At 45.8% G+C, this 14408-nt stretch overlaps 1 protein-coding gene across 1 annotated transcript in view; it reads right to left on the bottom strand.

Annotated features, from left to right (window-relative positions):
- DENND2A (DENN domain containing 2A) overlaps positions 1–14408 on the bottom strand; it is an 82203-nt gene that overhangs the window by 52724 nt on the left and 15071 nt on the right. The window contains 2 exon segments of the mRNA XM_077781073.1: positions 9102–9223; positions 11583–11710. Coding sequence (XP_077637199.1) covers positions 9102–9223; positions 11583–11710 — 250 coding nt within the window.

The following is a 14408-nucleotide window of genomic DNA, read 5'->3' as shown; positions in this document are numbered from 1 at the left end:
TCCATCCCTTATCTGTTGCTTAGCTCAGCTAACCAACACCCACTGTCCTAGGAGTCAGAAGACCTAAGCCCGCCTTTGACCCTGATGCTGGTAAGCTGAGGACTTCCTATACAAGGAGCTTCGCTTCCTAAGCCTCAGAGTCTTATCTCTAAAAAATGAGCCACTTTAAGGTCAAAGGCAAACAAAAAACAGGTTAAAAAAAAAAGCAAAAAACCCCAAAACCAAACCCCCCGCAACTTATAGAACTTCTTTTTCTTTTTTATATACAACAAATTTTTAAATACGTATTAGAAAGGTTGTGGAAGAGATGTGGTTAATCCTGGTGTTGGGTTGCTGGTCTGTGGGCTCCACAGGCCCTGGTCCATGCTGTCTCCCCGCCCTGCCATCTTGTACTGATTTAAAACTAACTCCCCAGGGGCGCCTGGGTGGCTCAGTCGGTTAAAATCAACTCCCTCTAGAACTTATTTTTGTAATACATACAACAAATTAATGAAAAGACAAACAGGCAAAAAGATAGGAATGGAAAATTCATAAAATAAAGACAATGAAGCTTAGATATGGAAAACGATTCTTAGCTTCACTCATAAGAGAAAAGAAAATGAAAACTCCATCAAAGAGACATTCTCCCCTCTAACTCATTGTAGTTATCGGTGAGTCCCTTTCACACTTTCGTACATTGTTGGTGGGACTAGAGATTGGTACAATTTTACGGAGGGCAATGGAGCAGTGTCAACAAAGTCATAAATGCATGTGCCCCTTCGCCCAGCAATTCTGCCTCCAGGAATGGGTCTTGCCCATATACTCAGACTTGGGCAAAGTTATATTGTATGGGCAAGCCATACCGTGCAAACTATACCGTACACTGTGAGATGGCTTGTAAACACAAAATACGTAAACGTAAATGTCCATCAGCAGAAGCTGGTCAAATAAGTTTTGGTACATCTACAGAATGGAGTACAATGCAGGTATAAGAAAAATCTTTTTTTTTTTTTTTAAATATTTTTATTTATTTCTAGGAGAGAGAGACAGCGTGAGCAGGGGAGGGTCAGAGAGAGAGGGAGACACAGACTCTGAAACAGGCTCCAGGCTCTGAGCTGGCAGTCAGCACAGAGCCCGACGTAGGGCTTGAACCCACGAACTGTGAGATCATGACCTAAGTGAAAGTCAGACGCTTAACCGACTGAGCCACCCAGGCGCCCCAGAAAAATCTTAATGTACTCATATGGAAGGTTCTCTCAGATGTATATTGGGTCTTTTTAATGTTTTATTTATTTTAGAGAGAGAGACAGAGTACAAGTGGAGGAGGTGCAGAGAGGGAGGGAGATACAGAATCCATGAAGCATGGTCCAGGCTCTGAGCTGTCAGCCCAGAGCCCAATGCAGGGCTCAAACCCATGAACTGCGAGATCATGACCTGAGCCGAAGTTGGACGCTTAACCAATGAAGCCACCCAGGCGCCCAAGGTAACTCTTGTTAAGCATGAAAAGCAGAGTGTAGAACAGCTGGTATCATATGCTGACATGTGTATGTGGTTTGAGGAGCTCTTCTGCTGGTGTAGGCAGAAAACACTTCTGAAAGAATACATAAGAAGTTAACAGGGGTTGCTCTGGGGGAGAGCTTGGAGCCTGCTTCAGATTCTGTGTCTCCCTCTCTCTCTGCCTCTCCCCAGCTCTTGCTCTGTCTCTCTCTCTCTCAAAGATGAATAAACATTAAAAATAAATGAAATTGGTGAATTAATGCATTGATGGGCTAAAGGTATATTAAGCACCTAGCAAAATACCCGATATACTACAGGCAGTCAATATAAGTTTTTCTTATTTTTTCCTACTTTGATACGCTAACTGCTTTTTTCTTTAGCGTATTATTTATGTTCTTTGTCTATTTATCTTTGGGTTCCTAGTGTTTCTTATTAATTTGGAAGAACTCTTTATATAGAATGGATAAAAACTATTTGTCAGTTCCGTTTTTCCCATTTTTTTTACACATCAAGTAAAATCTGTGTATATGAAAATCTTTTCCTCTTTTCCTTTGTGGTTGATTTAATCTTGCCTCTCTTTGCCTAGAAAGTCTACATCTTTTTAGAGGGTTTAATACATATTTAATTACATTTTCTTTTGGATTTTGTTAGTTTACTTTGAACATATATTTTTTAATGTTTTACTTTTGAGAGAGAGAGAGCTTGAGCAAGAGAGGGACAGACAGAGAGAGAGGGACAGAAGGTCTGAAGCAGGCTATGAACTGAGAACAGCAAGCCTGATGTCAGGCTCAAACTCATAAACTGCAAGATTGTGCACCCCAAGACTTACTATCAAATGGAACAGGGATAAGTTAGCTTTGGGGGAAAAATCAGTTTAGACTAACATACAATAAAATAAATGACTGATGGATTAATAAATAAAATATGTTCAGGGGCACCTGGATTGCTTAGTCAGTGGAGCGTCCGATTTCAGCCCAGGTCATGATCTCATGGGTTCATGGGTTCGAGCCCCGCGTCGGGCTCTGTGCTGACAGCTAGCTCAGAGCCTGGAGCCTGTCTTCAGATTCTGTGTCTCCCTCTCTCTCTGATCCTCCCTGCTCACGCTGTCTCTCTCTCTCAGAAATAAATAAAAAAACATTAAAAAAGAAAAATTAAAAAAAGATGTCTTTCTTTTGCTATCAGATTAATCAGATTACAAGGCCACATTTATTGTATCTTAAACTCTTACAGAATTGTCTTATTTTGTTCCATCGATTTCTCGATTCTTGTTTAGTTCCAAATAGTATGTAACAATAACTCCAGAACTTTTTCTTTTTAAAGGTTTCTAGGAATAAAGACTCCTAGCCTTCCCAAGTGGCCCACTGCAATATTTGTATCGTGAGTCTACAGTCAGCAATCAATTGCTTAGCACCACAAGCCCTGAGCAGGAAAAGCCAGTGTGGTTTGCTCACTGTGCACATCTTCATAATTAAACCTGCACAGAAACAAGGAATCACGACAAGCTTTTTTAGAGACCAATCCAAGGAAATGGCCTCGATTCTTTCACTGCATTAGAATCACATATCAAATTGTTGGCAAAAAGCAGGTATCTGTTTTCATTAGACTTTTCCGTTGTGAGAGTGTTTGTTCAAAGATTTGACCGATAAAAAGGTCTGGGAAGAAAGAAAACAGAAAGGAACCAGACCATGGTACACGACTCTCTGCAGGGTGTCGAGAGACCTGGGGGAGGCTGTGGTGACACTTGAGGAAAGGAGCCCCGGTGTGCCCTCCAGAGCACCCAGAACCAGCCCCTAAACGTCCAGGGAGCTTTCATGAGAAGGTGGGATTTCAGCTGCTCCTTCGCTGATAAAAGAGGACCTAGTGCGCTCTAGGGTGGAGCGTTTTCAAGTAGCAGACACAGTGTGAGAAGAGGCAGAGGGGTGAGGAAGAGCCAGTCAGACCAGGGAGAGTCTCCAGAGCTTAGAGCAGGTGCACCAAACAGATGGGAGAGGTCACACACCAGTGAGGACATCGAGTCGCGTGTGGAAGGCCTTTGAAGGTGAGGGTATGAACCTTGGACTTAGCAGGGGGCGGCAAGCCTTTTCTTAAAGGCCAGACGGTAAATGTGTCGGGCCTTGTCACAACTCCTTGACTCTGCCACCACAGTGCAAAAGCAGCCGTAAGCAATATGCGCAGCAGTGAGCGTGGCCGTGTTCCAGAGAAACTGTATTTACAAAATCAGTCAGCCAGCAGACGCAGGCCAAACCTGAACTACAGTTAAGGATAGAGACTGTAGGACCCCAGGGATGATTATATCAGGCTGGGGCCCAGAGAAGAGTCCAGCTTTTGATCAGGAAGCCTCATGTCGGGACACGTGGATGGCTCAGTCAGTTGGGTGTTTGACTCTTGATTTCGGCTGGGCTCGGGTCATGGTCTTGCGGTTCACGAGTTCGAGCCCGAGCCCTGCATCCGGCTCTGGGCTGACAGTGCAGAGCCTGCTTGGGATTCTCTCTCTCCTTTCTGTCTCTCCCCTGCTTTTGCTCTCTCTCTCTCTCTCTCTCTCTCAAAATAAAATAAACTTAAGAAAGAAAGAAAGAAAGAAAGAGAGAGAGAGAGAGAGGGAGGGAGGGAGGGAGGGAGGAAGGAAGGAAGGAAGGAAAGAAAGAGAGAGAGAAAGAAAGGCTCACACCAACGTGCCCTGATGATAAGATGCCCAATCCCATCGTGCCTCCCGAATAACCTCTAGGGAGGAGCCCAACTCTGTGGCAGAGGCACGTAGACTCTCCCTCATCTTATAAACATCACATTCACATTGGACCTAGCAGAAGATCTGCACTGTCCACAGAAGAAAAGCAGACAAGAACTCTCTGTGCAAACCTCACGGGTTATTTCGCGGGACCAAGCGTGATGGGCCCTGGCCAGGGGACTTCTTGGTGGGGGGGGGGGGGGCGAGGAGACCACACGCCTCCCTAAAGGAAGTGAGTTGGACTCAAGCCAGCGTTCACTCACCCTTCTTGTCTGCGAATGGTGGCTGATGGCTTAACTCCTTCCTGTCCTCTCTTGTCTGGGTCTGACTGCCTCAGGAGACAGTGACGTGAGACTGAAAGGGCCTCTGATACGAAATAGCCCATCTCTTCNAGCGCCCCTAACCTACCTCATCCTTATTCCTGATCTCTTTTATAGAGGCCTCCCCTAAGGACTCAGATGTCATTCTCACAAACATACACATTAGCCCATATATGCCCACAGGTACGTATATTTCCATGAATGCACAGACACTTCCTTACATATACACACCCAGAAGTACACAGGAAAACAAACACGCACATTAAAACAATTGGGACGCTGCACAAAGTGATGACATTACATTTAAGCGATGGAATGCCATGCAGACAATAAAAATTGTTTTTCAAAGGAAATTAATGATGTGGGGAAATACTCAGGATAAATATACAAGGCCAGCAGTATATATACATCATCCCAAATCTTTTTTATTACACACACACACACACACATGCTAACAATCTATTATAGAAAAATAAAAATCTCCAATTATGGATGAGTTTTATGTTCATTACACTTTCCAGTATTTCAGAAAATTTTGGGGCTTCTGGATGGCTCAGCCATGAGTTCAAGCCCCACTTAGGGTAAAACACGAGCCCTGCTTCCAGTGAGCCCCGCTTCTCTCTCTCTCCCAAACCCCCCACCTCCCCATTTGCCCCTCCTGGGATATTCTCTCTCTCTCTCTCCCTCTCTCTCTCTCTCTCTCTGTCCCTTGCTCACTTGCATCCTCTCTCTCTCAAAACTTTTTTCCTTAAATTTTTTTAATGCTTATTTATTTTTGAGAAAGAGAGAGAGACAGAGCATGATGAGGGGAGGGGCAGAGAAAGAGGGAGACATAGAATCTAAAACAGTTTCTGAGCTGTCAGCACAGAGACTGGTGTGAGGCTTCAACTCATGAACCAGGAGCCTGGTGCTCAACTGACTGAGCCACAAAGGCACCCGCCCGCACCCCCCCCCAATTTTTTTTTGTGATGAGAATGTTCTGTTTATAGGAAATAAAGGTTTTTTTTTTTAATGTTTTATTGATTTCTTACAGAGAGACAGCACGAGCAGGGGAGGGTCAGAGAGAGAGGGAGACACAGTATCCGAAACAGGCTCCAGGCTCTGATCTGGCTGTCAGCACAGAGCCCGATGCAGGGCTCAAACCCACGAACCGCAATATCATGACCTGAGCTGAAGTTGGATGCTTAACTGACTGAGCCACCCAGGTGCCCCCTTTTTTAAAAAAATTTTTTATAGTTTATTTAATTTTGAGACAGAGAGACTGAGCACGAGTTGAGGAGGGGGCAGAGAGAGAAGGAGACACAGAATATGAAACCTGCTCCAGGCTCTGAGCTGTCAGCCCAGAGCCTGACGTGGGGCACGAACCCATGAACCACGAGATCATCACCTGAGCCGAAGTTGGATGCTAAACTGACTGAGCCACCCAGGCGCCCTGAGTAGTCCACCACATTTTGAATGGAAACAGTCAGACTCTAGAACTTGCACACTGGACCAGATACTGCCTCTCTGTAGCTACAGCTAAGTGATACAGGATTTTTTGGTGTGGGAGATGGTGTGGGTGGGCTCTCTAGGCAACCAGAGAATGCTACTTAGTGATACACTTTTTCCCTTGTGTCTTACCTGTCAGTACATAAGAAAGAATGTCTCATGTTAGCCTGGCTTTCCTTTGTTATCAAAATTATTTCCAACTCCATTTACTGTGCTATTCTTGGTGTGGGAGTGGAGGTAACACACAGTAAGAAGAGAAAATGGCCCCTTCTCAGGAGCTTGCATCATGTGTTTATAAGCATTAGCATCTGCCCTCAGCTGCACATCTGCTCCTTTCTGTCTGTCCAGCTGACCCTCACCCTTACCCTTACTCTGGGTTTAGGCACCATCTCACTAAATGAGAACCCCAGAGGCTGTCACTGGATCTTTCTGAGGCTGACGGAGGAGGTCGCCACAAGGGACTGCTTCTGCAAGTTCTAAAGTCCCAGATGCAGCCCAGCTGCGGCAGATGCTCCATGAATATTTGATGAGCTGAAATGGAGGAAGTGGGGAGGTCTGCAGCTGTCCCCCAGAACGGGCACACACCGGACACCCAGATGTGGGAGAGCGGAGGAATGAGCATGGACACAGAGTCCCGCTGGTGACTTGCAAAGGCTGAAAGCAGCCGGCAGGAATGGGCAGCAATCGGACACGTCCGCTGGGCAGCTGGAGGCTCCTTCTGTGGGACAGACTCCAAGTTCTTGTGGAGGTGGCCACCTACTGTGTTTAGCTGTTCTGGTGACAGAGGACCGAGGTTTTTCTGGCTGGCAGGAAGGGGGAGGAGGAGGCCGTTAAGTCCTGATTTCCTGGCATCAGGGAGGAGCACCAACCCTATCTGCAGAGCTGCTTGTTCATTGTTCCTAAGGGGCAGGCAGTGCATTCCCTGCGTGAAGAGGAGAGGAGGGGAGAGCCAGGTGGGATGCGAAAGGGCAGCCTGGGTTGTGAGAGAGCCTTCTTTTAAGCCAGACTTATCCACTAGGAGAAATGAAGGCTTTCCTAAGTGTCGAAGGCATCTATATGCACTAAAAAAATTTTTTCAAAGGCAAGCAGGAACACTCTGCTAATTATCTCCTGTGCTGGATTATTCATGATAACACTCTTCCATAGGAAGAGAAAAAGAGCACTTCACTGGCTTCGGCCAAAATTACAGTCATTGGTTTAGTGAGGCAAGATCCACCCCTCACGGTGGAGGCTACCTTCAACTCTCTTCGGGAAGACTGGTGGCAGAAATTCCCCGTGTGACCACTGAGCACAAAAGCCACGCCTCGTGTGCAGACCCCCCACCTGCCAGCAAATGCCATCCTTCCACGGAGCCCAGAGGGGATGGTGGCTTCTTTTCTCAGGCTGGAAATAGATCCTACGATGGGACTGAAATGGACACGTGGGGCCCGGATTCGGCCTTCCTTGACTAAATTTCTTCAACAATTACACATTGTAGAACAACTACTTACGGGGAACACAAAGACAGAGAATATTGAGAAACTTCAGGAATTCATAATCTAGCTGGGGAGATGTTTTTAAGATACGTTACGTGACTTAAGTTCGATTTTAAATCATGAAAGTAAGAGATATCATAATGTAGTAAACACAATTTGATGTAAAATGAATACTTTAGCCCAATGAGTAAGAGTGGAAGAAGAAGTTCCAGTGGCTGAAATGGCTGAGAAGCTTGTTGAAGGAAGCATGACTGATCTGGGTTTTAAAAGATGGGGACAGAAAGGCAAGAGCCAAGGGCAGATGTAGAAATGACCCAGCACAGGGATGGGCAATATGGCCTGTGGGCCACAGGCCATGACCTAAGAATAGCTTTTACATTTTTTATAAGTTTATTATTTAAAAAAAAATTTTTTTCTGAGAGAGAGAGAGAGAGACAGCGTGAGCAGGGGAGGGTCAGAGAGAGAGGGAGACACAGAATCTGAAGCAGACTCCAGGCTCTGAGCTAGCTGTCAGCACAGAGCCCGACATGGGGCTCGAACCCACAAACCGTGAGATCATGAACTGCGATGAAGTCAGACACTTAACCAACTGAGCCACTCAGTTGCCCCTGTTTTTATGTTTTATAAATGGCTGGAAAAGAAGTAATATTTCATAACATGTGGAATTATGTAAAATTAAAATTTAGTGTCCATAATAAAGTTTCATTGATATACAGCACATTCAACTGTTTGCATACTGTCTACAGCTGCTTTGCACTATTATGCAGCACTGAGTAGTTACAACGGAGATCATATATTTACCTTCTGGTCCTTTAGAGAAAAGGTCTGTCAATCTGGGCCTAGAATATCAGAGGGGCAATTTGTATGCTTTTGCTGGATGGGAGCTTTTGTATGTAGGAAGTATAGGAAATTAGGGAGTAATGGATGACCAGATATCAATTATGAAGGACTGTTTAATGCCAAGCTAAGGAATATGAATTCAATCCTATAGGCAACAAATTGAAATTATCATTCACATGAGTATAGTTATATTAGCTGTATGTACCTGGTATAAAATTTCAAAAGATGCAAAAGGATCTTCTGTAAAAAAAAAAAAATGTCCATTTTCTACCTTGCCCTCCAGGTAATCACACCCAGAGAACTCCACAGATGTACCCACTTACTCTCAGGTTCCCTACAGAGATATTCCCCTACAATACACAAACATATATGAGTTTGCATATATGTATATTATTCTACTTAAAACCCCATGGATGGTGGCATGCTATAAAGGTACTGTTTCCGCACCAGAACTTTCTTATAATTTTGACTTTGTTTTAGGTCAGGCCATTCTTCTGTACAGTTGTATAATACGGATGTGCTATCTTACTTCCCCAGTTTGGGGCGGGTTCTGACCCAGAAACTCAAATGCTATTTTAGGGTGCTTGGTTGAACAGAGGGGTTCCAGGAGAACTAGAGGCAGAAGAGCAGGCAGGAAGCTGATATGCAAATCCAAGAACCCAGCGGTGAGGGTGGCCTGGCACTCCGGCATAACCCACAGCTCGAGGCTTCTCAAGGTCATCGTGCTGGGGGTGCTGGGCACCCCTCTTCCCGCACTGCTCCCCGGGGGGCTCATACCTTGGAGGGTGTGTCAGGAATGGAAGAAGTGGGAGAACCAGGAAAGTTCAAGACACACTTCTTCCCCAGGCAGCGACCATGTAACTCAACGTCCTCATAAGGGTTTTCCTTCATTGGTGGATCTGTGGTCAAAGGCAACAAGTCAGGAACTGGGAACAGTAAGGAAGTTTTCCTTATCAGATAGTCACCCAACATCTCGCCTCTCCTTGTGGGGATGTCTGATGTCTTGCTATCCATTCCGCCCCTTCCTCTTGGACCCTGGTTTTCACTGGGGTGACTCCCTCTGTACCCATTCTCCGATGTATGGAGTTAACTCCATTCCAGGTTTGGAGCTGTAGCCAGTGTGAGTATCCCCAGTCTCTGTCTCAGCGTCCAGTTCAGGGAAGGGCTCACATCCCAAGTTTACGCCAACCAGTGCATGGCGTTCCTGGGCTATGAAGGTGAACAAAGGACTTAAACTGGTCTCTTCAGAGTGAACCTCAGGATTTTTTTTGGGTGCCCAACATGGGCTCTCCTTCCAACTGGAAGGTACGGATTCCAGGGAGCTGATGGCTCCCATCATGAAGGCCCCAGGAAACCTGCTGAGGATGGAGCTAGCCCGGGTGGTAACAAGAGAAAAGAGGGGCGCCTGGCTGGCTCAGTCAGTGGAGCGGGCAGCTCTTGACCTCAGGAGTGTGAGGTTGAGCCCACACTGGGTGTAGAGCCTACTTTTAAAAAAGGGGGTGTAAAAAGGAAACAAGAGAGAATAGGCCAGTTCTGGTCACATGAACCAACAAACTCCCTTGTTATTTCAGCTGGGTCTTCCTTTCTCTGTAGCTGAAAACTTCCCTGTTAGGCACACACTGTTAGGAGAAGCCCAGATCTCATACCCGCTTCAGACCTGGGAAGCCTACTGCTTTGGCATCAACCCATCTCCCCAACTTGGACACTATAATTCAAGCAGTATACTCAGCTAAATATCTGTTTTTCCTCAAGTCTCCCGTTTCCTCTTACCATGGAGCTTTTTCTGGTATTGTTGATTACATGCACGTATGTATATGTGCATCTGCCCTACCTGTCCCTTGCGTGTGGGCACGTATGGGTTTCTCCATCTTACCAGCTCCTTTCTTCCTCCACTCCCACCCTTGACCCCAACATGCAGACGGTGGGCTGAGCTCACGCTTCACTGAAAACTGTGATATTCCCTGAAGACTACTGAACTCACTAATTTATTTATTTTACTAATTTATTTTTTTTTTAATGTTTTATTTATTTCTAGGAGAGAGAGAGACAGCGCGAGCAGGGGAGGGTCAGAGAGAGAGGGAGACACAGAGTCTGAAGCAGGCTCCAGGCTCTGAGCTAGCTGTCAGCACAGAGCCCGACGCGGGGCTTGAACCCATGAACCATGAGATCATGACCTAAGCGAAAGTCGGACGCTTAACCGACTAAGCCACCCAGGCGCCCCTTATTTTACTAATTTAAATGCAAACAGCAGTGCCTGGGTGGCTCAGTTGGTTAGGTATCCGACGTTGGTTCAGGTCATGATCTCATGGCTCAGGAGTTCGAGCCCCACATCTGGCTTGCTGCTGTCGGCAGTGTCTGCTTCAGATCCTCTGTCTCCCTTTCTCTCTGCCCCTCCCCTGCTAACTCACTCTCTCTCTCTCTCTCAAAAATAAATAGATATTGTTGGGATGGGCACTGAGAGTTATATGTAGGGGATGAATCACTGGATTCTACTCCTGAAATCATTGTTGCACTATATGCTAACTTATATAAATTAAAAAAATTCTTAAATAAAATATTAGCAAATTAAATCCAAAATAAAAAATAAACATTAAAAAATGAATAAATGCAAACAAACTTGGTGAATCTGAGCTTCACTTTAGAATTTAAAATAACTAAGGCCAAAGCCACTTTTAAAAATAGTAGACATTCATTTTAGTCTGAATTTCTGTGCCCTGTTACTGTCACACTCCTACAGATTCAGGAAGAGCATGGTGGCCTTCATTCCGTAATCCCTACAATTTCCTGAGCATCTGGTACAAACCGGGTACTTTCCATTCCATTATCTCCAATCCTCAGCCCTACAAGGTAACTGTCATTATCTTTATTATACAGATGAGAGGACTATGTTCAGAGAAGTGAAGTCCCCCACTGACTGTTATACAGCTAATAAGGAGCAGAGCCGAGATTTAATCACAGATTTCGAGATCCCAGCTGTCCAGTGTTTTCCACTGCATCATGCCGCCTCCGTGGCCATTCAGCACCGGCCCTTCCTCTCTCCTTCCGGCCCCATTTTCTCTCACATGTCCCTCCGTGGGTCACTCTCCCACACCCCTACCTGCTCTCTTGTTCATCTATGTACATGTATTTCTTTGAGACCCTGTGTGTGTGTGTGTGTATGTGTGTGTGTGTGTGTGTGTTTCAAGGAGCCAGCCCCATTTCCTCTCCCCCTTGCCACAGACAGACTCGGACCCATACACAGGCATTTGGGCCTCTTACCTAGAATGTCTTCATAGATGTTCTCCTCTGATAAAGTGCGTGTGAGCCCCAACTTAGTCTGTGCATACCAGTCCACCCTGCTGTTCTCAGAGGAGGATTGCAATAAGTCTTCAAACTCATAGGACTTTCTGGTTTGTACAAAGAAGAAAAAACAAAAAACAAGAACTCGAATCAATTAGGCTGGTCCAGAGATTATATGCCGCCAAATTTTCTTCCTGCAAAAATTTCTATTACTGAAATCAACTCTGTTTCTTTTAGAAAGGTATGAAAATCCTTAAATGAGAGGTGTGGCTTCTATCTGAAAGAATGTTTATGCTGTTAACGCTGAGTAAAGGAAGTAAAGCACATATAAAATACAACCCCCACTTTGTAAGCAAACATATACATAGAAAAGAAGAAGAAGGGAAGGAAGTGAAATATACAGCTATATCTCAGGGCTGAGGAAAGGCTCCTGGCTTCTTTTCACTTTTACCTTTCTGGGCTTTTTAAATATTCTGCAATGTTTCCAGGGCATACATTAATAATCAGAAAGGAGCAGTGATGGCCAGTTCAGAGTGGACCAGAGGCCTGGGCACCTCCTCACTTCTCTCACTCAGTGGTTATTATCAGAATGAAACCTGGAGACCAGCTGAGACACCCCTTCTCCCTCCCACCCTCCCCCTGCAGAGATCTGTGCAAATGTGGGTAAAGACAATCAGTAAGGATGATAAATAAATGGCTGTCACCCCCACCCCATCCCTACATCCTCAGAGGCTGTCTCTTTCCTGCTGGTGTTGACCTAATGCAAAGTGCAGCTCCCACCCCCAACAAACACAGTCACTCCCCTTGAGTTTCTATGATTTCTGTAGCTTTATTGAGCATTCAGAAAGTCAGGAGGTAGACCATACTGTGGAATGTACAAACCATCAGCCCCCTCACCGGTTCATTCCTCCTCCCCCTTTTCCCTCCTCTCTCCCTCTCCGTCTCCAAAGTAACACACAACTTCCCCGCAGTTGGACCGGAACATCCCTGCCCACTCAGGCTCCGGACGCTCATCTTCTCCGTCCAGCGGACTTGTCAGGAACTCGTGCTGAATGGAAGTTAGTCCACACACACTCATGACAGCACACCCCCCAGCTGGCCTTGACTTGGTCCAAGCCCTTCACTCCTCCTGGTATAGGATGGTCACCAGGAGTCACGGCTCCTTCCTCCGTGCACCCGCGTCCAGCACAGTGTCCTGCTCACGCTCGACAGTAAACACGCTGACTACTGAGAAGTGTATCATGTCTTTGCTCCTTCACCCACGCTTCCCATCTCTCTGCCCCTGGGGAAGGTGCCTTCTGGTGGCTCCAGGATTAAACAGACCTGCACACAGATCCCAGATCCTTCGTTCACAAGCCTTTTGACCTGGGATGAACCACTTAACTGGGGTGAAACTCTTCGTCATGACTTGAAAACCAGTAATTATCTCATAGGATTGCCCAAAGAATAAAAAGAGAATGTAAAGTCCTTAGCAGCTAACAAACACACAACAAGTGTTAGCTACTACTAGTACCGTGCCGTGCTATAATTACTTCCGTAGCAAATGTTTTACGTTGAACATGAACTGTGTGAGAAGGCACCGTGCTCAGGGTTCAATAAATGAGGAGTGACTAAAGGAGTCATTGTCCCTGCCTCAGAGAGCTTACGTTCCAGGGAGGAAGACAGGCGTTCAACCAGAGCACACACAAATACATCGAATAATAAGCTGTGTCAAGCTCAGTGACGGAAAAGAACAGGGTGCCGCAAGTGAGACTATCAAGGAGGACTGGACCTAGGCTGGGGATGCGTCAGGGGACGTCTTGCTGCCAAAGTCGCTCATTAAAGCAGAGACCTGAAGCGTATGAAGAAAGACCTCGGGTGGGGGGAAGAGTGGTCCGAGAAGAGGGAAGGGTGCCTGTGAGGGTCCTGCAGCAGCAGACAGCTTGGCGCATTTGTGGGAAAGGCACACAGATGTTGGGCAAGGTGGGACGCAGGGGACACGGCGGTGAGTGTGGAGGGAGGAGAAGGCAGAGCCAGGCAGACTCCATATGCCTGCTTTCCAAGCTTCGGGGACTTCTTTCATTTTATTTTATTTTTAAAAATATTTATTTATATTTGAGAGAGAGACAGAGAGAGAGAGAGAGTGCAGGGGAGGGTCAGAGAGAGAGGGAGACACAGAATCCAAAGCAGGCTCCAGGCTCCAAGCTGTCAACACAGAGCTGGACGCAGGGCTTGAGCTCACAAACTTAGAGATCGTGACTTGAGCCCAAGTCGGATGCTTAACTTGAGCCCAAGTCGGATGCTGAACCAACTGAGCCACCCAGGCACCCAGGGATTTCCTACATTTTAAATCTTTCCCTCTCCACTAGCTCCCTTCCCTCTTTAAATACACATGGGTTTCCTTTAGAAAAACTTGCAGTGGAAGCNAGCCCCGCGTTGGGCTGTGCTGACAGCTCAGAGCCTGGAGCCTGTTTCAGATTCTGTGTCTCCCTCTCTCTCTGATAACCTCCCCTGCTCATTCTGTCTGTCTCTCTCAGAAATAAATAAAACATTATATATATATATATATTTTTTTTCTTTATGCTTTAAATGTAATTTCTATACCCAACTTGGGGCTTGAACTCAGGACCCCAAGATCAAAAGTCGCATGCTCTACAGGCTGAACCAGCCAGGTGCCCCAATGTTTAGTAATTTTTAAAGCAATTTGATGGAACAATTTTTAAAAGACAACTGAGGCTTGTACATTGTTGTCTCTTTCATTTCATTTCTCTGGCAATTCCTTTTTATTGTATTTTACAAAAGTATTGTTCAGCAAATGTTTGTGAA

Source organism: Crocuta crocuta, unplaced genomic scaffold (assembly GCF_008692635.1).
Source record: "Crocuta crocuta isolate KB4526 unplaced genomic scaffold, BGI_CrCroc_1.0 scaffold228, whole genome shotgun sequence".
Taxonomy (NCBI): domain Eukaryota; kingdom Metazoa; phylum Chordata; class Mammalia; order Carnivora; family Hyaenidae; genus Crocuta; species Crocuta crocuta.
Note: the sequence above shows the minus strand (reverse complement) of the source record. Positions and strands in the feature narration are given on the sequence as shown.